At 40.4% G+C, this 24,176-nt stretch overlaps 6 protein-coding genes and 1 pseudogene across 7 annotated transcripts; 2 read left to right on the top strand and 5 right to left on the bottom strand.

Annotated features, from left to right (window-relative positions):
• Positions 1–518: 518 nt before the first annotated feature.
• Positions 519–4,040, bottom strand: LOC108600929 (tubulin polymerization-promoting protein homolog). 2 transcript variants are annotated; one of them, XM_017988764.1, is made up of 3 exons: positions 1,335–1,430; positions 885–1,278; positions 519–825 (listed from the first exon to the last, which is right to left on the bottom strand). In XM_017988764.1, the coding sequence occupies exons 1-3, from the start codon at positions 1,358–1,360 to the stop codon at positions 643–645; spliced, it is 603 nt and encodes a 200-aa protein (XP_017844253.1). In that variant the 5' UTR covers positions 1,361–1,430; the 3' UTR covers positions 519–642. The 2 variants fall into 2 exon arrangements, with proteins under 2 accessions (XP_017844253.1, XP_017844254.1); XM_017988765.1 differs by lacking the exon at positions 1,335–1,430 and adding an exon at positions 3,991–4,040 and having other exon boundaries at positions 643–825.
• A 2,825-nt stretch (positions 4,041–6,865) lies between these two features.
• On the top strand, positions 6,866–9,163 carry LOC108598103. The gene is given in 5 exon segments (XM_033293454.1): positions 6,866–7,003; positions 7,080–7,413; positions 7,516–7,723; positions 8,580–9,051; positions 9,053–9,163. Coding segments are annotated over 5 exon segments (1,263 nt in total).
• Positions 9,164–9,454: 291 nt separating this feature from the next.
• Positions 9,455–10,273, bottom strand: LOC108598105 (cuticle protein 6). The gene is made up of 2 exons (XM_017984722.2): positions 9,709–10,273; positions 9,455–9,621 (listed from the first exon to the last, which is right to left on the bottom strand). Exons 1-2 carry the CDS (start codon positions 10,271–10,273, stop codon positions 9,455–9,457), a joined length of 732 nt encoding a protein of 243 aa, XP_017840211.2.
• Positions 10,274–11,249: 976 nt separating this feature from the next.
• LOC108599046 (alcohol dehydrogenase 1) lies at positions 11,250–12,200 on the top strand. Its single transcript, XM_017985826.2, has 2 exons — positions 11,250–11,811; positions 11,867–12,200. The coding sequence occupies exons 1-2, from the start codon at positions 11,317–11,319 to the stop codon at positions 12,143–12,145; spliced, it is 774 nt and encodes a 257-aa protein (XP_017841315.1). The 5' UTR covers positions 11,250–11,316; the 3' UTR covers positions 12,146–12,200.
• A 2,469-nt stretch (positions 12,201–14,669) lies between these two features.
• LOC108600946 (roquin-1) lies at positions 14,670–19,379 on the bottom strand. Its single transcript, XM_017988790.2, has 4 exons — positions 19,329–19,379; positions 18,465–18,627; positions 16,219–18,396; positions 14,670–16,118 (listed from the first exon to the last, which is right to left on the bottom strand). The coding sequence occupies exons 2-4, from the start codon at positions 18,624–18,626 to the stop codon at positions 15,804–15,806; spliced, it is 2,655 nt and encodes an 884-aa protein (XP_017844279.1). The 5' UTR covers position 18,627; positions 19,329–19,379; the 3' UTR covers positions 14,670–15,803.
• Positions 19,380–19,622: 243 nt separating this feature from the next.
• LOC108598573 (1-acyl-sn-glycerol-3-phosphate acyltransferase gamma-like) lies at positions 19,623–22,054 on the bottom strand. Its single transcript, XM_017985259.2, has 5 exons — positions 21,983–22,054; positions 21,124–21,324; positions 20,527–21,062; positions 20,105–20,462; positions 19,623–20,048 (listed from the first exon to the last, which is right to left on the bottom strand). Exons 2-5 carry the CDS (start codon positions 21,302–21,304, stop codon positions 19,957–19,959), a joined length of 1,167 nt encoding a protein of 388 aa, XP_017840748.1. The 5' UTR covers positions 21,305–21,324; positions 21,983–22,054; the 3' UTR covers positions 19,623–19,956.
• A 357-nt stretch (positions 22,055–22,411) lies between these two features.
• LOC108598820 lies at positions 22,412–23,778 on the bottom strand (annotated as a pseudogene).
• Positions 23,779–24,176: the final 398 nt, after the last annotated feature.

Here is a 24,176-nt window from a genome sequence, read left to right on the forward strand (position 1 = left end):
CCTTGTCTGACACCTAGACAGCTTTTATAGTCTGCCGCCGCTCTGATCTCTATGGCTATAGTACATCTGTAGTTATGCGATATGTGATTTGCTTGCAATTGATAGCTAAGGCAGCAGCTTCTAGCTGCGGATTATTATGCAAAAGCTATCAATTTTCGATTTCCATGCCATTGGTTTGAGCTGCTTCACACTGCTCTGATTTTAGCGCACTTGGCTGAGAATAGACTCATAGCTGTCTCTCTGCTTAAGTCTCTTTGTTGGGGCTCAGAGCAAACACAATTATAATTTAAATCATTTTACTTTATTTGATTTCGATTTTAATATATCTTAGGCTTGTATATAGATGGATGTGTATATTAATTTTTATATTTTGTAAAGTGTTATATTAAAAATGCTTACAAGTTGTATAAATGTAATTTCGGTTTGAACTTTTGGGCCGTTTTCGAAAATGTTTCAAAATCAAATAAAGACAAATTAAAACTTTTAAAATATGTATTAAATTTATTTACTTAAAAGACAACTTAGTTTATATAAGCAACATAAAAGGAAAGGAAATGTAAGCACAACACAAACTTCTTGTGAACATAAATAAGTTTAAAGATCAGTTAAGGTGAGACAAAATGCTATTAAAGTTGGGATTGCTTAGTGAGCGCCGTCATAGGTATCCTTCTGCTGATAGCCACTAACATAGCCGGAGTCATCGACCAAGTTGCGTCTGCCAGCAATGCCCTTGCCCTTGCCGGTGGCATCAAAGCGTTCCTTATGCGAACCCGTATACTTGCTGGTATCCGTCAAGCGATCCACAGCAGCAGCTGCTTTGCCAGCCTACAAAATAGTTAACATTAATAATATATTACAAGTTGTGTTTGATTAGAGCTACTTACGGATACACTAATGACACCTGGAGCACCGCAATTGGCCATTTTTTTCTTAATCTCCGCCATGGACACACCTTTCGTCTTGGCCAAATCGTCCAGGAATTTATTATAATCCGTTATGGTGACCTTCATAGCCTTGAGCTTCTTGAACTGTATGCCAGTGTCGGTGGTGGTAATCTGCTTATCAATAACCTTGGCCTGCTTCATCCACTTGTCGCTCTGCGAGAGCGTTATCAACTTGCCATCCGACTTGGTATCGCCAAACTTGGAGAAAGCCTTAAACTGATCGCTGAAAGTCACTTTGGGAGTGCTATCCTCCAATGCCATCTGTGCCAGCTCCGCGGTGGGCGCCTCGGCGGCGGGTGCGGGTGAGCTGCCATTTGCCTCAGACATGCTGGATCTGCAAAGATTAAAATAATGATTAAAAAGGCGTCAAAGCTACGCAGTTGTCTTTACCTATGCGATACGACGCTAACCAACATTTTATTATGGTTTGCTAGTACTAACAATACTATACTAGGGGTATGCCCATTGGGGTATGCGTATCTTTCCTCAGATAGCTTATCTACGCATCTATATATTAAGTATGCGAGATATGTAAGTAAAAGCTAATACTTTATTCCGATGATATCATTGCCAGAGGCAAACAATAACACTGCTCAGCAGCGAGAGTCGAAATTATTGCCGAAGCTTTGGGCAATTTTGTTGTATTCGTTTTTTTCGAAACGCTAATTAAATACAGTTGAGTCTAGCTTTCAAGTGACGCCATTAAAGCTACGCTATTCATCCAATAATTATATACTATACATGTTTGTTTATATTTGTTTAGCTCATTAGTATCTTTAGTTCAGCATTTAAGCGAACAGATAAGCGAGCTAAGACACTGAGAAAAAAGCACAGCGACAAACATTTAATTGATAACTTGAAGCATTTATTTTTCTGTGATATTTCAACGTTTTTCAACTAGTACAACTAACCCATGTCAACAGTGCTATTAACCCCTGCAGCAGCACCTAAGGGTTAAGGTCGCATAAATTTTCATCAATATATAGTTTTGTCTGTAAATTGCTTGTAGCATAAATTGTTTTACAATGTTTCTGTGCTGAGCCAGGCGGACAACATTTGTACGTGTGCAGGCACAAATCGACAATAAACAGTAAATAAAACGTGAGCTTTTGTTGCAGCGATCATTAATTATGCGCCCGTTAAGCGTACCGTAGGCTTATATATGCTATAGGTATAGCTTTGTATATGGCTAAAGTCTGGAAGCTGCACACGCATAATTTAAAATGCGATAAGACCCAACAGTAGTGGCTGGCAACCAGTTTAGCATCTTTATGAGATGCACTTATGTATTTATAAGATCGTGGTTGACAAGCGTTTACAAGAGATGCGCAAGGTTAACAATTGATTGCAATTGATATGCAGCTAACTGTGGGGGCTGTGTCAAGGTCGAGGCGCCACCCAGAGCGTAACAAAAGTGAACTTAGCGTATGCACACTGCTCTAATAGTGGGCTAGTGGGTGGGGTCCGATGACAGCGCCATGGAAGTTGCTAAAACGAGTCGCTTATGTCATTTCCCAACAAAACACACTACGAGTTAGTTTCATTTGGTAATGCGCGTTGATTACGTTTTTTGCAAAAATAGCTGCGCGGCTTAAAAAAAACAAATTGGGTGAGGCATGTTAATTAAAAATAAAAGTGTATAAGGCTTGCAGTTGAGTATAATGAGGAATTACAAATGTAACGAGCTTAAATTTTGCTGGTGGAGCCTAAGAATCATAGAATTCGAATTCGAATTTGACTATTTTTGCCATAACTTGCTTCAAAGCTAAAAGATTATTGTCTGGTTTACCATTATGAGCTCGTCTAAGCCTAAGCTAGAAATTGTTATTACAAAATTTGTCATTCAGTTATTTTTCTACGAGTTCTTGTTAAACATTGCAATCATTTCAAAAGTATAAACATTTCTGCATGTATTGCCAACGTTTATATTGCGTATTCACTGTATCTATAGCTTTACTATACAATCCATTCATGCAAGCACAAGTATGTACATATTACTCTTTTGTTGCTTGTAATTGAAAACCATAAATATTTAAAAGATAAAACAAAAAGAAACATGACAAAAGACGACCGCTGGCAGTAAACAAAACAACAGCAATAACAAAGAGTGGAAAACGTGGCTAGTACAAATCAAAAATAATCCGCATTGACTCGCCAGCATATACAAACTCATAAACATAAATGTATACATATCTTTAAAAAGAAAAATTAGCCAGTTCATCTCGCCACATCCGCAACATCTCCAAGTTGAGACAAGTTTCCACTAGAGAAGCGTGGCATGTGGCGTCCATTGAATATGAATTTGGTTGCCAACATTTTAATTAGCTGTAGCCAAATTGGGAGCAGCCAAAACAAATTATGGAAACAGAGATATGCAAATCTGAACAACTGAAATTTAAGTTTATCAAAAGCGAGCGCAATGCATTTGTACAAAATTGGGTCAGCATAAATACAATATATGAGCCCCAATGCATGAATTAAATTTATGTAGCGCACAAAGCAGGAAACGTTATACACAACAAGAGGTAAGCGGCGAGCGGGGGGGTGCTATGGGCGCCATGGGGACAAGCTTAAGCACGCAACTCAATAGAAAAACTGGGGTGTGGGGTCAGTTATGCTGACTGCGACTAGGCATACGATATGACTCAAGGGTCTGTTGCAGATATACACACAAACATACATACATATATATACATACGTGAGTATGTATGCACAGCAGCTTTAGGTGACATCATGGTGGGGGGAATCATGGCGAAGCGCAAGCGCCTCTTGTCTATGTACATACAAACCAGGAAATAAAAAATGCTGCGCTGCGCCTAAAACGATGCTAACTGTGTGTGTATGCGTATGTATGCGTGAGCTATTGTTTAATAAAAAAATCTGGAACTGCAGCCCAGACAGCTCAATAAATAGGTCATGCAGCACTTGAAAAATTTGCACGCATTAAGTTCAAAAGCGCGCACAGACAATGTAAACAAGGATGCTGCATTTGCATATACACTTTTATTTCTGCTTAGACTTGCTTCTTTCACTTTGTTCAACTTACTTTATTTATGTATATTTGTGAATGAATTTATAAAAAATAATTTATAAATATATTAGTGTTTGTTTTTTAGATTTTTTCCACGTTCAGCGCGCGCTTGCTGTCAATGTCGAGACTCAACTGTTTGGTCAAATGCGCAGCTAACACAGGCACAAGCTGCGTATGAGCATTTTTCGTTGTGTATACGAGTGAGCTTTTTGAGTAAAACACACTCAAAGCGCCTTGAACTTAACCAACACTGAGTGTCTTTAACACTTCTTTCTAACTAACGAACTCATAAATCATATGCAGCATAGAGTTCAACTCAATTCACCTCAGCGTGCAGCTCACCTCACCTCGCTCACCGCTCAACTAGCGATACGCACGCCCTGCGACTATATAGCTACATAATTATAGTACGCGGCGATTTCTAGCGATGACTTCATACAGAATTTATAAATGCCAAAATACAAAACTAACAACAAAAGCTGCTCAGACAAATCATTTATCAAAATGCGCGCTCTTATCAATTGAGTTGTGCTCAATTTTTTTTTTGTCTGCTGTCGGTTTGTTGTGAGTGCAAAACTTTGAAAGCTTTTTAGGGTGAGCAAGAGCGAAAGGGAGCGCAAACAACTTAGAAAACGATGCGTACAATTTTTTGACAACAAACAAAAGCCATTGGGGCACACAACAAGTGAGCGTGAAAGAAAGGTTAATAGGTGGGGAGTTAAATTAATGTGCGAACTTTATGTATGAGCTCATTGGGGAAGGGCGTTTCAATAGCGTTAGTAGCTACACATTATATTTATGTGTCTATGTAAATGAGCTATGGTGTGTGATTTTGCCAACCAAGACGAGCAATTGGAAAGTAGATTTATGCATGTGAAAGTAAACTCTGTTTAACAGTCCAAAAAGATCTTTATAGTATATCAAAATTTAGATAATTTACGAAATAACTTGCTTAGAAAGTGACATACAGCTTCATAAATAGTAACTCCTTTCAAAATAATGAAACATTCTATAAAATATGTTATACTAAGTTTAACAATAAGTCAATAGGCCTAGATTAAATTAAACTATCATTAGCCTAAAGCTTTTGGGTCAATGAACCTATGTTTACATGCCACTAATATTTAATAAAGCTCATTAAAGGCCTGAGATTCTTTTTGTTGATACTCTCTGCTAACAAAGCTAACACGCCTACAACTACAGTCTAGCATAAAATAAAGGAAACTAGTTTGCTGGCTTAATACTTTAACTACACAAAGGCAATTACAATTTTGCTTAGTTAATGTTTCTACATTTATATTTAGGCACGCTCCAAACTAAGCCCTATAGCAAATCTGACAATGATTTATGTCGTTTGTCAAACAACTACACAAACATACAGCAATGTATATATTTTTTTTTTTTTTGGTAACTTGCTGGTCAACAGCGCGTGATGGCGTCATACCAAAGTTGAGAATGTTAACCCAAAAAACAAAACAAAGCGAAAGCAAAAGATAAAGTTAGAACCCAATGTGTTGATAGAGAAACACAGTGCTTGAGGTGTGGCTCTGCTTGAGTGGAAGTTAAAAGAACTAGACTGTAATTAGCTCTCAATAGCGCAACCTAATGAGCCACAACTCCTTGAACACTTACGAGAGCCTTGTGGCAGGCACTCGAGCTGCTGCTGCTGCAATTTGCGTGCATTTTGCTAAGCAAACAAGCTGCGGCTGTAATTTAAGCTGACAGCTCTTAGGCCAGGCTAACAAGATCATTAAAGTAGCAGGCAGACGCAAATTATGGCTATGGGCGCAATGCGAATGGGGTGTTGATTAAGAATAAGTGCACAGCGCGACATTAAAATGCACTTATCAGCAAAAGCTGTAAACAACAACAACAACAGCAGCCACAAAAGACACATGGGCAATAACAATAATAATAATAATAAAAATAATAATAACATTCAAGGGCGTAACTATATTTGGCCTGCTCTATACGCTATCAATCCTAATCAGACAGTGGCTTGTACTCCATGCAGCTAAAAATAAAACAAATGCGCTCGTTTCTGCTGCATGCCACAATGCGAGGCCGCAGGGCCAAGCGCGTTGTCTAAAGTCTAAAGTCCCAAGCGCAAACGCGAACTGGACAAATGTGGCCCTTGGCCTTCACTCACCTTGAAATGCCGTTGTTGTGGCAAGCGACGTTGCATCTGCAACGCGCAACGCTGTGGCATGCGCTGCCTTTGTGGTTAACTGCCTTGCGGCCTTGATCTTTTAGGCTCGCGCTCTCTTTTGACCATAGCCATGATAAGCAAACGGTTTGCGTGAAATCTTATACGATCAGCTACACTGCAAAAAAGTAAAATTGCATTAAAGTAATAATAAAACTAATAAAATGATTGCTTTATTAAATTCATATTCTAAGAATAGATAAAGTGCTGCTCAGATAACTAAACTGTAAATTAGCAATATTATAAGCATATAAAATTAAAATGACTTTTATATAAATAAACACAAGGACAATAAAATAGAAATTCTTTTATATTCTTATCTCATAATCAGTTTCATAATCAATTAGAGTGCAATATAAGAAAATATTTATGCCATACTCATTTTTTTATTTACTATAAAGTGATGTTCAAATTACTAAACAGTAGATAAGAAATATTATAAGCATATAAATAAAATTAAAATTATAATCTATAGCTGTTGCTTTTACCAATACCTGGCTACGTCTACGCTTGATTTCTATATTGTTAAAAGTGTGAACTGATACTTGCTTATTTTTATAAGATCTTGTTAACATTTTGACAACGGTCTAAAATAGAATTCCTTGCAACAGTTGCATGCTACAATTAAGCCGAACTGACACTGACACTGCTGATGACCGTTAACGCTTGCAATGTCAAGTGAACATGTCATCGCAATCTGTTAGCTTTGGGGGAGTTGTTAACAGCCACAGCAGCAGAAGAATCAGAACACAGCAGCAGCAGAACCTGTTGCCCAAGTTCTGTGACTATAAAAAGGACTGCAGCGCTAGAGCCAGGCAGACAGTAAGAACTAGAGTGGCGAGTGCCCTAGACAAGAGTTTTAGCTGCAGCGTCAAACTAGATTCACTCACCTTCCAAGATGCAACTGCAAGTGTTAGCTCTGGTGGCTCTGAGCTTGGCCAGCCTGGCGCAAGGCATTGCCATTTATCCATATGCCTATACGGCTGTGGGCTCCACTCTGCTGACGCCCACGCAGCAGCAGTATTACTCCCAGGATGCCTTGGGTCAGTACGCTTATGGCTATGCCGAGCCACACTCCAGCAAGCATGAGATGCGCAGTCTGGACGGCACTACACGCGGCGCCTATAGCTATCGCGATGCCGCTGGACAGCTGCAGCGCGTGGAGTACACTGCTGATGATGCAGGCTTCCATGTGGCTGCCACCAATCTGCCCAGGGCTGTCCAATCAAACAGCGAGCCAGCTGAATCCGCTGAGGTAGCCGCCGCACGTCAAACTCATTTGGCTGCCCATGAGCAAGCGCGTCTGCGCACTGCTGATCCAGCGCCAGCGCCAGCTCCAGCTCCCATTGCAGACACACCCGAGGTAGCCGCCGCCAAGTCCGTGCATCTGCAACGTGTCGCCTCCGAGAAACTGCGCAATGAATTGCTTGGCTCAGCAGCTGTTGCTGTTCCTGTGTCCATTGCCCGCTCCCAGGTCATAGTGCCCTCTGTTTATGGCTACAAGATTCCGCAATACTACAACTCCGGCTTCTACTATTATAACTAACTACTCCCTGTAACTGCAAGCAAATAAATTAATTGATGCGGCCACAAATTTGTTGTTTAATTTGATTATTGGCTCAACGCAGCAATTTTTGATTTCAATTATATTTTATAGCCGAATAAATAAGCTCTGAGAGCAACAGTGCTGATCAATAAGCTTTTTTTAAAGCTAAAAAGCTAACTTAAGCTCGCCAATATAAATAATTATTTAAAGAAAGATAAGATAATTTTTGTAAAGGCAATTAAAACACAGAGTGTGTTTAAAAGAAATTTAATAAATTAATTATGAATATAATGAATATAATGATGGCTTACACATAATTCTTAATTTTTCATACATTTATTTCATAGCTAAATAAACTGCCAACAATGTTAAGCGCTGCGCTTTAGCCAGTTCCTTGACCTGTAGTCCCAGAGTCCCCAAAGCTGCGTGCCCGTGGCACAGCCTGATTAAGTTCTTGACCGAAGCCGGCAAACTGGTAGCCAAAGCATCCAAGCTGACAGTTGAAAACAAATTGCAGGCTTTTGTGTAAAAATTTATGCTCAACTTGTTGAAATCGAGCAAAATATTTATGTACAACACAAAAGGGCGAACAAAACTAAGAAAGACAACAAGACGGCAGCCAAAACTGTTGGCCAGACCAATAAGAAAATGAAAGTAAACTGGACGACCTTAGTGAGAACGCACGAAATTGCAAATTTTATGTTGTTGTTGTTGTTAAGACAATTTTTGGCAACAATTTTTGGGGATGCACTCGCTATAAAAAGGAGTATACGCCAGCAAGCCGAGCACAGAGTCCTCTGGAGCGAGTACTAGTAAACTACACTAGCAGCGCTTGAAAACAAATTCCAAAAGGAAGATGCAGTTGCTCAGCATTTGTTTAAGTTTATGCATAAGTCAGGCTTTGTCAGCCGCTCTGCTGGACTACGGCGCGCCCTGGACAGCGGCTGCTATAAATCAATATCATAGTCAAGATGAGCTGGGGCAATACTATTACGGCTATAGTTCTCCACACGCCTCCAAGCATGAAGCACGCACAGCTGATGGTGTAACACATGGCGCCTACTCCTACGTGGATGCGCATGGCCAGCACCAGCATGTGGCTTACAAAGCGGATGCAGCAGGATTTCAGTTGACTGCCAACAGTCTGGAGCAGCAGCCCATAGCGGAAACAGCGGAGGTGGCGGCGCTGCGTGCGCAGCATTTGGCCGCCCACGCCGAGATGAAGCTGCGTCTAGCGGGCAAGTCGACTGCGCTTAATCCTGTACAGGATACGCCGGAAGTGGCAGCTGCTAAGGTCGCGTTCTTCAAGCGCTTTGAAGCGGAGTCGCCGACGCAATGAGCTGGTGGCCAAGTCGCGTGCCCAAGCCCAGCAGTCTTTGTATGTCTATCAGCCCAACAATGGAGTCATCTATAAGCTCATCAAGGCGTACGCTTAGCTGCAGTCAACAGTCTAAAAATTTTATATTTCACTTCTAACAAAATTAAAATATATACGAAAAATTTAATTGAAAATATTTCGGCATGCATTTAATAAATTGCTTGGTACGCTGAAGAAAACCCCAAGGCTATAGTCAAAGACTGAGTTAGAGGGATCCACGTATATAGCATAAAAGTTTTGGTTTTGTTTTTTCTTTTGGCTTTTGTTTAAGCCTTAATTGCAATTTATTCTTAATAACTAAACAAACAAACAATTGCCAAATCTTCAAAGACGCTTTCGCTTTAGATGATTAGTTACGTTTCAGGAGCGTGCGACTGAGCGCCACAGTAGGCAGACGTCGTTGCTCAGTGGGCGTGGCCACGCTGTACTTGGCTGTGGGCGAGCTGTAGCTATAGTAAGCGCTAATGGGCAAACGTTGCTCGCCCAGCTTCAAATAACTACTGGAACTCAAGTCGGCTAAAGTGTAAACAGTGCGTAGCGATTGCTCCCGCTCCCGTTCACGCTCACGTTGTTCTTGCTCACGTTGCTCCCGCTCTTGTTCACGCTCAGCAGCATCAGCTTCAACTTCCGCCGCCTGTTGCTCTTGCTCTCTGTTGGCTTCCTCGCTCTGCTCACGCTCTGCCAGCATAGCGCTCAGCTCTTGATGCACACGCTCCAATATGGCAGCATCCTCATCGCTTAGCGACTGCTGACGCGGTTGCTGCTCTGCTTGTTTGGCCTGCTCTAAAGCATCTAGATGAGCTTGACGTGCCTGCTGCACTTCCTCCGTTTCGGTTACAGGCTCTGGTGCACGTTGCTCCACTGTGGGCGGCGTAGGCTGATTGCTAGCCTCAGCCTTGAAGCCTTGACTGCCGCCTGCCTCATATTTGACCGTCTGCAACTTGCCATTGGCATCTACATAAGCATAGAAGCCACGCGAGCTGCCGTCCTGTGTGCTGTACTCCGCTCTGGCTGCATGCTCATCGCTATAGCCATAGGAATAGAATGCTCTTGCAGTATCCTGCTCCTGATAGCCACGCGTCTTGGCAGCACTGCTCAGCGGCTTGGTGGTGGCTGCAGCTGCTGCGACTGCAGCCAAAGCAAACATATAGATAACGACGCACTGCATCCTGATTTAATTGTCACTGCTGCTTGACTAACTGCAACTGTTTGATTTAGTCTACAACTTGTGCATATTTATAGTGCTAGTCGCTGAGGGTAACTCTAGCCGTTGGGCTCTGCACAATGACCTCGAAATCTTTGGGCGCCCAGCAAGACTAAAGCTCAGCTTACCACCAACCACCAGCTCTCGCTGTCGTAATAGTGAACTTAATATTGATATTGATTGCACACATGCGGCTTGTGGCAGCAATTGCGCAATCCAACGCACTTGCAACTTTGCAACGCCAAGCGTAGCTTCGAGCTTCCTCCATATATCTACCCACTGTCTGTTGGCGCCAGCCTCAGTTCCGCTGCATAAGCTATAGGAAATAGATCTCAAACTTATATCAGACTTTAGGCTAAAGATGTTATATTTCTTACTCAAGTAAGACTTATCCATTTTATGAATCAAAGTTCATTTTAAAAACGAGCATGACTATGCTAATAATAATAAACTAGCTGCAGCTAAAGATAAGAAATTGCAACAAAGTTCAGTAACTACTTATTGCAGATTATAAAAGTTTACCATATAAAAACAGCGACACTGTTAAAAAATATTTATACGCTTTATAGATAGTAAATTAAATTTATTCAAAGCGTTGAAAGCTATCCAAATATTCAAATTTCTACTAGGCAGCATGACTTGACAAAAGCCCAACTTTATTTAGGCTGCTCTAACAATAAATAGTTTCGCATTCGCATTGAAGACAGTTTGAAATGAGCCCATAGATAAGCAGCAATTAAAATGCAGCATGACTGGGCAATAATAAAAAGCCATTGCTTATCAATAGTGCACTGTTTGCTTTGAACTCTGAATTTAAGAGAGCTTAAACTTTGAGCGTGCGTATGGTAGATAAGCATTTGCTCTTGAGCCACCCTGTGTCTCTCTTAAGCGCCGCATAAAAAGCAAATGATAAACAGAGGGCAACAACAGTTAGCGCAGCGCCGTCGAGTTAGAAACGTTAAAGCTTTGCTAAAATATTCTTAAAACACAAATTAAATCAAACGAAAATGGATTTGGCACAGAAAAATGTGGTTTACCTCGGCGGCTTTGGTGGCATTGGCCAAAAGGTGTGTGCAGAGCTGCTTGGACGCCAACTCAAAGCGCTGGCCGTCTTTGATCTGTTGCCAAATGAGCAGCTGCTGAGTGAGTGGCAGTCCAAGTATCCCCAAACGCAGACCTTTTACGAAAAAGTGGACATCACCAAAAGATCGGATCTGGAAGCGGCCTATAAGGCGGCGGCTGCCAAAATGTCGCAATTCGATGTTGTGGTAAACGGCATGGGGCTGATGAATGATCGAATGCTGCTGCCCACCATAGAGATTAATCTGACGGGCGTTATACACAGCAGTCTCATAGCTTTGGATTATATGGATAGAACTAAGGGCGGTCAGGGTGGACAAATTGTTAATATATCCTCAGTGGCGGGACTGGAGCCCACAGCCATTATGGCTATCTACTCAGCAGCCAAGCATGGTGTGACCGCCTTTACACGCGCTCTAGCGGTAAGTTTTGGCACTAAAACTATATGTAAAATATTAATTTACTTTTAATTTGCAGCACGATTTCTATTTTCTACGCACTGGCGTTGCCTTTGTTACCATTTGTCCTGGATTTACGGACACCTCCTTGCTGCATGATCTGGGCGATAAAACGACCTTTGACATTGAGGCGCCCAAAGTCTATGATAGAGTTAAGCGCCAGTCGGCTGAAGTTTGTGCACAGAATCTGGTCAAGGCCATAGAGCTGAACAAGAATGCTGCTGTTTGGCTCTTGGATGTGGGTGAACTAAAGCAACTTGAAATGCCAGTCATGTGGACGCCCGTGCTGCAGGATTAGTGCCATAAGCTAATCGATATCTTTGTTTTTAACATATCGCTTTTAATTTGTTTATTTTTGTAATAAAAATGTTAACTAAACTAACAAGTTTTGAGTTTCACTATAGTGTTTCTTTATAGTTGTTAATTTGTTTATAGATTAGCTTACTTAACGAAACCACAGCGTGTTGTTCATATTATATCTGCAGCTTTATATTTACTAAGTGCGAAAAATGTGAGAAATTGATTAAGCTAGTAGTTGTCACTAATAATTATTTGTAATAAGCAGCGGATTCTTAAATCTCTCTTCCAACTATAAGCTATGAATATGAATAATGAAATATGTGAATCACATCGGATTGGATCGACTTTTCCAACTCCAACCTTCTGATTGGGAACATTTCAAATAAAATATTGTTAGCTTTTTTTTTATTCATTTTTATTTATTGAGAATTTCTCGTACATACACACAATAATGTTGATTGATTTCTTTTAGTTTCGTTCGTTATTAATTTTTTATCGAATTTTAGAGTTTTCTAATACATTTATATTGAGTTTAATTCGTTTTTTAGTTAGTTTTTTTTAAGAAAAGTCAGCACACAAAAATAGTACACAACAACAATCAAAGATTAAAGATTTATAAATCTTTGTTGCAATAATTGAGCAGCACTCTGAACAATGCTGGTTATGAACAGGACAGCTTGCAAATATTTGTTGCATAGGTTTGAAAAGTCAGTTAACAATAGTTATATTTAGTTGTATTTAATGTGTGTATGCTTGTGTGAGTTTAGTTAAGTTTAGTTAATATACATATATCTATGGAAATATAAAGATATTTTTTGTTTTGTCTTTCTTTTTTTTTGTTTCCCATTAAACTGGGAATAGTTCATATGTTAACTGTTAATTTCACATCATCACAATTTAAGAATTTTCAACTAATAAACACGTAATTATTTAATGCCTATTTGTACCTGCAGTTAGGCGTATTTGTTAAACACTTGTCATATTTCTATGTATATGTAAATGTTAAGAGCTGAGCGCATGATTGTTTATAATTTGTTATTGCTAAGCTATTGATAATGTTGACTGAAACTGTTGTATTGTCCTTGCCATTGTTAAAGCGCCTGTTATAGCGCCTAAATGGAAGAGTTAAGTGTGTTGGTTGTTTAAGCTATTGTAAGTCACTTGGCCAATATGAAAGCAGCTATTATTATACTAGTTAACATTTAAGAGCTAAGAGTCTATTGAACAATTATAATTAATGAACATCACTAACCCTAATATCAAGGAACAGAAGCGTATTTCAATTATTTGTATAACATTTGTTAATGTTTGTTAGTAGTTGTGAGTTTGCTATTACATTTAATAACATTATATCGATTGTCCATAACTAGTTACTGGCACTTAACCGCAGTTAACTATTGGTGGTTTTTTTTTTATTTTATAATATATCTTTATTGTTGGGTGGTATCAAGTAAGTTTCTTAGGTTGCTGATATGTTGCACACTTTTCTAATCGAACCGAAATTAAAAACTGAAAACATTTATTTTTTAAAAATTTATTGGCAAAGAAAATAAATTAAATAAAATTGTTTGAAAGTTTTTTAAGGGCTTGTTAACAGAACTCGAAATTGCTTAAGGTAACATTTAGTAATAATACAAAAAAAATAATAATATATGCATAAATATGTATATGTATATAAATATTTTTTTATAGAAAATATTGTGTGTGTATTATGTGTGTGTTTTTCATTAGCGCCTGGAATCAAATGGATTTAATATTTAAACCGTCTTTGTTACAAGCCTCTCTCTCTCTCTTTCTCTATCGTACGCTCTGCTTTGCCTAGTTTACAGTTTAAATATGTTGAAGTTGTATATATAAAGTTCTCTTTTTGAATAAAAAAAGATACTCAACTCAACAGTACAGTTATGAACCCATTGGGTTTAGTATATGCAACTGCAGCCAGCCAGATGCCCCGAAAAAAAAATATATATAATTATATTTTGGTTTTGTCTTAAGTACAGCAGCATGTGGTGTGGCTTGGCTTTTTAGTGGGTGCTTATAACGGTTTACAAAAATTGATAAATCAAATACAAATCTCATTTGTTTACACATCTCTTACGATCTTGCAATCGCTTTCGCTTTGCTTGTTCAAACAGTTTTTGATTTTAACAATTTACACACAGTAACAGTTTGTATATATTAAATGTTTTTCAACAAACACATAAAACAAAGGTTTGTTTTCTTTTTGTTAATTTGCTTGAGTTTTACTTAAATAGGTTTACAAAACATTTGATTAGTTGAACATAAAGTTTCAAGTCTTCAAGCTGACATTAATATATAATATTAATATATCAATTGAAAATATTAACGCATGTATTACATACGTAGCTACAAGCTCTCTCTCTATATATATACATATATATATATTTATAAAGTGTATAAATTTTATGTTTTTGTTGTTTAGTTAGGTTGACATCGGCTGCAGTTTACAAAAGCAAACATTACATGGATTTATAAATTTATTTGCAATAAATTTTGTTTGTTTTTAAATATATAATATAGTACATAGTTAACAACATGCGCATAATAGCGTTATTAAAATTTCTTTAAGAAATATAAACATTCAGCCACACACATACAATAATAAATTATCAAAACGCATGTGTGCGTACATAACCCCCCCTAGCCCCCTCTCCAAAGGTGTGTCTGTGTGTGTGTGTGAGTGTTGTGTGTAGGCCACTTTAGTTATGTGTGTGTGTGTGTGTGCGTGTGTGTATAAAAAATAGTATAGCTTTGTTTAAAATAATAATAATAGTTAAATTATATAAATATGTAGCTATTAACAGAGTTTGTAACATTCACATACATATAAATTCATATATAATATATCTATATATGTATATAGTAAAATTGTAGAGATTTCGCTTAACACACTCTCTTCTTTCTTTCTTTCTTACGCTCTCTTTTTAATATAACTAGCTAAAGGACGTTGCATTTTTTGTTAATTCCTGAAGTTTACATTTACTTTTTTTTATATATCTTTCGGGCCAAGCTTAACCCCAACACCTATTGGAAGTATTGCATATAATGTATATAGTTTATGCATACGCTAGTATAATTTGTTAATTAGCAATTTGAAATAACTACGTCTATGTTATTGTTGTGCTAAAAGTTCGTGGCTAATTAGACATCAAGTATATGCTTTACTAGTACTATAAACGAAACCCCACATAAAACAAACAAATAAAACATTGTTTGACATTTACAACTATAACACGAACAGGTTGGTATAACTGTATACATACATACATATACATATAACTGTAGCTAGATATGCGGCAGGCCGCATTGAACAATCAACAAACAATTAAACACATTGCTTTAGACAGAACACTCTCAATTTTAAATAGACAATTATATAATAATAAACGCTAGTGAATTCCCCAACCCAATTTGTTGTTTTAGTTTTAGTTTCTCTTATTTTGTTGTTTACTGTGCGGCGTGTACAAACCTCTAAAATGTCCTGTTTAGACATGATTAAAAATGATTGCATTATGTTTCCTAACACACACTCTCTACCTCTTCCTCTTCCTCTTCCGCTTTCTCTTTCTCTTCCTCACTTGCTCTCTGCTGCTTTTCGGCTCTAGTTCATTTACTAACTTAACCTGTGCTTGGTGCTAGTCTAGCTTAATGCCACTGTCATCCGGATCGACTATGTCGACCAATTTCTTTTCCAGTTCACTCATCATGCTGCTATCGATGCCACCTTCAAAACTATCCTCGGATAGCAGCTGTGGATGCGGCTTGCGCTCCAACTGTTGCTTCAGTCTTTCGTTGTGGGACGTCGGCTGCACTACTGCTGTGGTTGTTGCTGCTGCTGCTGCTGCCGCGGCGGCGGATTCGCTGTTGCTCCAAAAGTTGCTCGCTGTGCTGGCTGGATTGGCATTTAGATCACTGTTCCATATAAACACGCTATCACGTCCAGCTGAGTTCTGTGAGTTGTTAAAATGTTTATTCAAGAGTTTAAGCTTAGCTAAAGCAATGCTAATCACAACTTTGAATACAAAGAGTTCTTCTAATTTGTCCACTTACCTTATTGGCATTGTTGTTTATATTGTTGTTGCCATTGTTGTTGCTCTCACGCTTGGCGTAGCTCAGCTCTGCTATAGGCAAACTGCTGTTGGCCTTGGCCTGCTCTGTTAGCCAATTCTGCAGATTGCTGCTGGACCGCTTGGGGCATATGGGACCGTAGCGACTGTGTAGACTCGAGCCAGTTGGCACATCAAAGGTGGCGGTATCGTCGTCCAATATGGAGTCGGAGCGCACAAAGTTGGCCAGCTCCTTGTTGGAAGTGTTCCAAAAGAGAAGGGAATTGGTGTTGTTGTTGTTATTGTTGTTATTGTTATGATTGTGGCTATTGGTGTTGTTGTTGTTGTGGTGGCTGTTGCTGCTGTTGCGAAAGAGCGGCAATGTGTCAGCAGTGGAAGCGGCATCGGTGAGTGGCAACGGCTTGACCAGCTCCAGTTCTAGATTAACATTACTCGGCGGTTTCTTTTCGTAAAATGAGGTATCAGCTGTTGCGGGTAAAATCGGCGCCATGACGCGATGGTTTGTTGGCTTGCTGGACGGTGCTAGCTTCGGCATATATGCGTGCTCCCAAAGATTGTTTTTGCTCTGCGGCGCGCCATCGTTGGCATAGTACGGCGGCGGCGGTGGCGGCGCATGATAGTTGTAGTTCGGTGGGTTGCGTCCAGCTGGCGGGAGTGGTGGAGCATTGCGATTAAAGCCGAAGCGTGGCTCAAAGCGTGGCGCCACCAACAGTCCATTCATTACTGGCTGTGTTGGGGCACGTGGCATGGCGGCGTGTGGGCCATGCAGCAGCTGCGGATGCACGCCACCATGCGCTGGTGGCGCATAAGCTCGAGGTGGCGCCGTTGGTGCTGGCGGCGGCATATAGTGCATGGGAGAAATGGGCAACATGGCTGCGCTGTTGTGCGGCGCCAGTTCATTGCCCAGTGGCTTCTTAACCACTGCTTGCTGCATCACGACTTTCATATGCTTGCCGCGATTGCGTGCGCGATGCATATCCACTTCCTCCTGTGAGTGGGCAAAGGTGCAGCTGGTGCCACGTGGACAAACGCCGCGTATGTTGAGGTCACGACACAAGCTGATCTTGTACTTGGTATTGGTGCTGCTTGCAGGGCCGCTGATCAAGCTGGTCTCTTGTGGTTTTCGCACGCCATGCTGCTGCAGAAAGTTGACCAAGCCCAGCACTGCCTGCCGCACTGCATCCAAGGCTTGTGACACATCCGACCAGCTGGTTTCCTCCGCAGCGGCGTCTATGCTAGCTAGATATTGCAGTGGCTGCTGCAGCAGCGTCAGTTTGGCCGTATCGGGCGTGCGCTGCAAGGCTATGAGCAGCTCCTGCACGGATTGCTTGAAGCTTGAGGGCGTCTGCAGCTTGTCTATGATGCTCTGCATATGCGACTTGTGTTGTATGTCGCCATACAGCAATGAGGACCACTGTTCTGGCGCTATGCGTAGTCCTGCCTCCGTGGCAATCTGCACTATTTGCGCATCGTGTTCACGCCTCAGCGCATCGTAGGTGCGAAATTCCTCCTTGAGCTGCATAAGCGATGAGTCTGCCTCGCGTTTGGACACCTTGAAGCAGCTGGCACGATAAAGCAGCTGCACCACATGTCCTATGCTGGTCTTGGACGCCTGCGGAAATGTTGGCTCCAAACGCTGCACCACAAACATAACCAACACCTTGCGCGACAAGGCCGAACCTTCCTCCAACGCCAGCAACACCAACTGCAGCACTTGCTCCTGCATCGCAGGTCCCAGGAACTGACAGCCGCGCGTGCGTACTGCTGCCCAGAGATTCGAGCTCAGCTGCTGTGGATTCTGATGCTGTAGTATAAGCTCAGTCACAGTGCGTTCACCCAAGGAGCGCGCTGCACGCAAAGCACGCACGCGTCCCTCCTTCTCCATCAACTGGCAATTGATCAGCGTCACCAGCTTGCGTTGCATAGGACGTGTGAGCAAATTGCTGCTGTTCTGATTGAGAAAGGATTTTAAATGCAGCGCTAGCTCCTCAATGCATTGCTTGCCATGTTTATAGCATTTCAAATCCTCCGCTGGCAGTTTGAGTACGCTGGGTGCCAGCTCCGTCGCCACCGCAGTAGCAGCAGCCCCACTGCCATTGCCCACCAGCTGCAGCAGCGCATAGTTTATAGGCAAACTGTCGATATCGGTGACAATTACCGTCTGCAATTGAATTAATTAGCAAACTGTAAACTACAAATGCTATTAAGCATGAACAGCACAGCACTCACCTGATCGAAGGGACATTGTCGATTATAGAGTGTCGTCAGGCAGAGCTTGCATATGGTGTGACCGCAACCGAGGCTAATGGGTACACGCTGGCTGGCTGCAAATTCATTGCAGCAGATGGGACAGTTGAGAAAGTCTGTCCATGAGGGCGCCTGTATCGGCATGCTGTAAAAAAAAATTGCATTACATATAAATGAAATATATGCATATGTAATTCAAATAATATGTACAGCGCTTTGAACTTGTTTGGTGACAACAACGTCAGCTGGTTTACACACACACACTTATGCGCACACAAAGCTGTTGTCTTCATTCACAATTGTATCTGCATATGTGTCTGTGAGCCTGCCACATATCTAAGTACATATTTGTATATGTACTTCCTGAAGCCTGTAGCTACACTTTCAAATCATACAGATACTTACATATATTATAAATATACATATGTATACATGTATCACCATTCGCCCATATACAACTTGAATGCTGGCAACCACACACACTCACGCAAACACATACACATTAACAGTGGGGAGAAATTTGAACTTGAGTTTCAACGTCATCAGCAGCTACGGTCTGCTTTCTTTTCTCTTTTTCCTCTGTTACCTTTTAGGTAGCAAAAAATATCATGAGCTGCACTCCTTGCCTACACGCTGCAAAATGTCGCTGTTGCATATATATTTAGGCAAGTCCTTGAGCCTACAGGAGACAAGATACATTCGCTCCCCCCCACCCGCACTGTTAACACAAACCACACAGTGTGGGCACACTGGAGGCCGTGTTACGTTTCACTTTTCACTTGTTCACATTAGTCAACATTTTTTCTCTACGCGCACATAAAGTTTCTAGTTGGTTGCATAGCTTACCTTCAAATTGCACATATTATTGCATTAAATTAAAGGTACAAAGTTGTTTTTTTATTAAGTTTTAAAAATGTGAAATTTTTGGAGTATAACAACGAACAACTAAACCGAGCCACTATCGATAGCAGAACAGCTGTTCGAAATCGATACTTAGTTTTTTATCCGGGAACGGATAAAAAGTGCTCAGTGTTGGCCAATGCTAAAGACCAAATCAAAGCTCGCCGCGATATTTAACGCCATACGATTTATAGCAATTCAATTCAAGTTTTTAATGATTCATTTTATTTAACAACATTCAGTTAGCTAAATACATTAACATTGGCATTTTATTTGAACGCTTTCATTTTTCGCTATTGCATTAATATACATTTAAACTTGTCCAGTGTGCGGCAAAGTCCTAATAATTGAACTGTATTTTGATTTTAGTCAACAAACTTGTTTTTTGTTTTTAGCCAAGCTTAATTAACAAAAATATGAAAGTCATAGAGGAAGTAGATAACTGATAAACACAATATCAGACAGAGTTAAGCGCATTATTACATGTTAATTGTGAGATTTTTAGCTTGGCTGATTGACTAAAAATATTGTTGATTAACAAATCGAAATGAATAGTGTATTAACTAATTAAAAGTTAATTTGTGCTCGCTTTAGCGGTTTTAGCTCCATAACTAGAACCCTTGCTGATTTGCGTGGATTTAATGGCGGAACCCATCAACCAGTAAACTGGAAAATAGACAATAATTAATGACAGTTTAAACAATCAATAAATAAATGCTTACAGGTGCCTAAAACTGATAGAGCAATAATTAGGCCGGTCCAATTAGCGGCCAACAGTGAAGAAATGAGGTAGTAAGCGACTAAAGACATAGAGTAGGTGGCCCAGCCAAAAAAGTTGACCAAACTGCTAAGACGGGGTTCCGTGACGGTATAGGGAACTTCCTCAACGCCCGATTTCTCAAAGAAACTGCCCGTCTCATGGAAGCTATCAATTATACGATCCTTTTCCACAAACAACTGTTGCAGCCAAGCGGCGGCTTCCTTCTCATCGTCCGGCACACGCTCCAGGGGTATGCGACGCATTAACATGTAGGGCTCAACGCTTTTGCCATTGAGCAAAGAGTGCATGGTGGGAGGCACCTAAAAGCATCAAGTGTAAATTGAGGAGAACAGCACATATGTCTGTATATATATATATATATACCTTCTCATCTTGCTTGAAGGCCAGATTGATATCATAAATGACTGGACAAATGCCACGAAGACTGGGCAAGCTGGCTGTAAATCCTTTGGTGCGAGGTATTAAATGGTGCTTAAGCACAGTCATGCCACGTTCTTGGGCAAACTTGACCGAAGCTTCATGTTTGCTGGGAGTAAAACGTGTACCCTCGGCATTGAGCAGCAACCAGGTGGGATCGGGGTAAGAGAATACAATCTTGAGCTGATTGGCAATAATTTCCTTGTCCTTATCATAGTCACGATTGAGGAAGACGAACTCTGCTAGCCACCAGGCCCAGCCGATGCAGGGCACATATCGAATCGCTTTCTTGGCGTAGGCTTTGCAATTACCCAACACGCCGACCTTGTCGCAAATCTGCCAGCCAGCTAACCAATCAATTTCATATTTGTGATTCATGATAAGCAGCACATGCTCCTTGCCAGCGTACTTCTTAAAGTCCTCCGCGTCCATATAGACGCGCATCCTGCAGCCAGCATACCAATCAGCAATAAAAACCAACTCTGTGTGAACATAAAGGGCATTAAAATTGGTTTATAAACATTTTTATTCAAAGATACTTACGTGAGTAGAGTGAATAGCATAAGTAGTACATCAACTTGCGGAATAAATGCTTATTAAATGGCTTTAACAATACGTGTAGCAACAGTTGAGTAAAGTTTATTGTCAAGCCACTCGTAAAAAACGTTATGGCTACGCACAAATGTATCAGTCTCAGTTTCTTTAGCTCCTCTAACGTAATCATCTTGAACTTTGTAGCTGCAGCTGCAATGAATAATTGATCTAATTAAATCCAACTGTAAAATTGTTTACGTAAGCAGGCTGCTCCAAGTAAACTTTAGCTACTGTGCTGGGCTGATCCAGTACTGGCCAATGCTTTGGTTTCTTTATACGATAAAACCCCAATTGGTCTTTTATCAGCTTCGCACTTTTTATAGCTCTTGTTGGCGGGCGTTAAAGATACTGATAAGGCCACTCGGCAGCTGAGACGGCACCGCAATTGGCCAAAGTCCGTGGGCAAGAACACAGTCACTTCGAGTCATTCAGTTCACTGCATGCACACACAAGTGTGTATACATGTTTGAACACATACACACCAGTATGTGTGTATCTGTATTGTATTTTTAAACATATCAATATACTTTTTTTGCACTTTAAAGCTAAGGCGTGCGCCACTTATATATCTGCAAGTGTGTATGTGTACAAGTTAACATTATGACCCACACTTCATGCTTACTTTAATAGTACTTGGGTTACACACACACTCAAGGTATTGTTGTTAATTATAAGTTCGTTGATCTTATTAAAACGATGATATAAAAACGTCACTTGATACGCATCTACAACCATTAACTAAGCTTAATGACTGCACTGCATTTGCTTGTATATTTAAGCCTATTTGTTGACTTCGTCAACAATTTACCTTTTGGCAATGTTTTTGTGCGACTTTCGTGTTGTTTTTGTTTTACATCAACTGGACAAAACCATGCGTTAGACAGAGAAAGCAACAATTGCCAGTAACATGTGAGCAGCAGTGTTGCCAGGCTTTAAGCGCCAAAATTAAAAATACCAACTGTCATCCATAAAAATACCAAATACGTATCGAAAAGGCGCCAAATTTAAAGCATAAAATATTTATTTAACTTATTTACTTATCAAATAAGCGGCACTATATTTATTGGATGACGCGCTGATAGGAACGCTGCCAAGAACATATATTGCTACTAGTAACTGCTGCCAAATTTCCAGTTCCACTAGCAAACATTTTTAATAATAATTGTTTTTTTATCTTATCTGCTTGACTCACTGACAGTAATCAATAAACAATATATGTATGTAAGCGTCAGCACTTAAAACCACAAGTGCAGTGCCAAAGTACAAAAATGTGAGGTGTGGTTGTTTATTACGTTTAACAATTTATTTACAAATTAAGCAGCATATATGAAGTTCATATTATGAACTATATATGCTAATACGTCAACTATTTTAGTTTGTGTGTGTTTTTGTGGTCGAGGCAGCGCCATAGCTGGAAGCTTTGCTGATCTTTGACATATTGACGGCCTTGGAGAGAAGGCCATAAACTAAAATAAAAAAATAATTAAAGATAATGTAAACAAAACGTATAGAGTAAGAACTTACAGACGCCCAGAACAAACAGAGCAGCAATGAGACCAAACCAGTTGGCGGCCAACAAGGAGGAAATTAAATAATACACAATTGACCCAACGGAGACCATCAGCCCAGCGGCAAAGCAAATCAGCGTGTGAATGCGTGGCTCCATAACCTTGCAGGGCACTTCCTTGAAGCCGGATGTTTTGAAGAAACTGCCGGTTTGATGGAAGCTATCAATAATACGATCCTTTTCCACATAGAGTTGCTGCATCCATGCAGCAGCAGCCTTCTCATCCTTGGGCACTTTATTCATTGGTATGCGTCTGACAAACATATGAGCCTGCACAGCCTGTCCACTGAGTATGGCTATCAAGTTGGGACGCACCTAGAAAAGATAAGCTTTTAATCTTTAAAGCAATTTTAATCGAATATTTTGTAGTTACCTTCGCGTCACGCTTGAATACCAAGCTGAGATCATAGATAGCTGGACAACCGTCACGCAGGTAAGGCATAGATGTGGTAAATCCTTTGGTGCGTGGAATCAAGTGATGCTTGAGCACAGTCATGCCCTTCTCCTGAGCAAACTTCACCGAAGCTTCATGTTTTGCGTCCGTTTTTTAAAAAAAAAAAAAAAAAAAAGCGTTTGTTTTTTTCCCCCTCAGCATTCAGCAGCACCCAAGTGGGATTGGGATAGGAGTAGGCAATCTTAAGCTGTTTGGCAATAACAGCCTTGTCCTTTTCAAAATCACGATTGAGGAAGACAAACTCCGCCAGCCACCAGGCCCAGCCTACAACAGGTAAATAGCGCAGCGCTTTCTTGGCAAAAGCCTTGGCCGAGCCCAGCAGGCCGTATTTATCCAAAATCATCCAGCCCATCAGCCAATCGAATCTCATAGGTATGATTCATAATCATCAAGCCGTGCTCCTTGCCAATAAACTTCTTTCTCATCCTCTGGATCCATATAAACGCGCAGCCTGCTGCCTCCATACCATTCCGCAGCGGCAATCAGCTCTGTTCAAGAACAATACTATAGTTATAAACAAATTATTCAAATTATTAACAAGTACTTACGGCTGTAGCACTCACTTACTACTTTTGGAAAGCATAGCTTATGTCAAGTATGCGGAGACGAGTTAGCGATGACACTCTAATTCAATAGCGGTTCTCCCTAAACAGACATAAATAAAAGACTATGGGTCTCCGTGAACTTGAAGCAGCGCGCTTTGAGTCTAGTATATCTTCAGTTAAAACCACTGCTCTTACGATTAAAAAAAAGAAATTGCCCGCTCTGACGCCGCTAAGATACGAACACTGGGCATACAACTAGAATAAGACATAAAAAAAAAATAATTATAAAATCAACTGCTAATAATATAGAACTATATTAACTGCGCAAAAAAAAACATAGAATTAAATATAAGTATAAGGATGTGGCGCGCTTTAGTTGTTTCTATGAGCAATATGAGCTGCTGTCAGAACATGAGAAAGAGTCTCGACTACGCAG

Source organism: Drosophila busckii, chromosome 3L (genome assembly GCF_011750605.1).
Source record: "Drosophila busckii strain San Diego stock center, stock number 13000-0081.31 chromosome 3L, ASM1175060v1, whole genome shotgun sequence".
In the NCBI taxonomy this organism is placed as follows: domain Eukaryota; kingdom Metazoa; phylum Arthropoda; class Insecta; order Diptera; family Drosophilidae; genus Drosophila; species Drosophila busckii.

Coding starts and splice junctions, on each gene's coding strand:
- LOC108600929 (XM_017988764.1), bottom strand. CDS start 1,360: ATGTTGGTTAGCGTCGTATCGCATAG. Junction 1,279..1,334: donor GTTAGCGTCGTATCGCATAG/GTAAAGACAACT, acceptor TAATCTTTGCAG/ATCCAGCATGTCTGAGGCAA. Junction 826..884: donor CAGGTGTCATTAGTGTATCC/GTAAGTAGCTCT, acceptor ACTATTTTGTAG/GCTGGCAAAGCAGCTGCTGC.
- LOC108598105 (XM_017984722.2), bottom strand. CDS start 10,273: ATGCAGTGCGTCGTTATCTATATGTTTGCTTTGGCTGCAGTCGCAGCA. Junction 9,622..9,708: donor TGAAGCTGATGCTGCTGAGC/GTGAACAAGAGC, acceptor TTTACACTTTAG/CCGACTTGAGTTCCAGTAGT.
- LOC108599046 (XM_017985826.2), top strand. CDS start 11,317: ATGGATTTGGCACAGAAAAATGTGGTTTACCTCGGCGGCTTTGGTGGC. Junction 11,812..11,866: donor CCTTTACACGCGCTCTAGCG/GTAAGTTTTGGC, acceptor TTTAATTTGCAG/CACGATTTCTATTTTCTACG.
- LOC108600946 (XM_017988790.2), bottom strand. CDS start 18,626: ATGCCGATACAGGCGCCCTCATGGACAGACTTTCTCAACTGTCCCATC. Junction 18,397..18,464: donor GACAATGTCCCTTCGATCAG/GTGAGTGCTGTG, acceptor ATTCAATTGCAG/ACGGTAATTGTCACCGATAT. Junction 16,119..16,218: donor TAAACAACAATGCCAATAAG/GTAAGTGGACAA, acceptor AACAACTCACAG/AACTCAGCTGGACGTGATAG.
- LOC108598573 (XM_017985259.2), bottom strand. CDS start 21,304: ATGATTACGTTAGAGGAGCTAAAGAAACTGAGACTGATACATTTGTGC. Junction 21,063..21,123: donor ATGCTATTCACTCTACTCAC/GTAAGTATCTTT, acceptor ATGTTCACACAG/AGTTGGTTTTTATTGCTGAT. Junction 20,463..20,526: donor CCTTCAAGCAAGATGAGAAG/GTATATATATAT, acceptor TGATGCTTTTAG/GTGCCTCCCACCATGCACTC.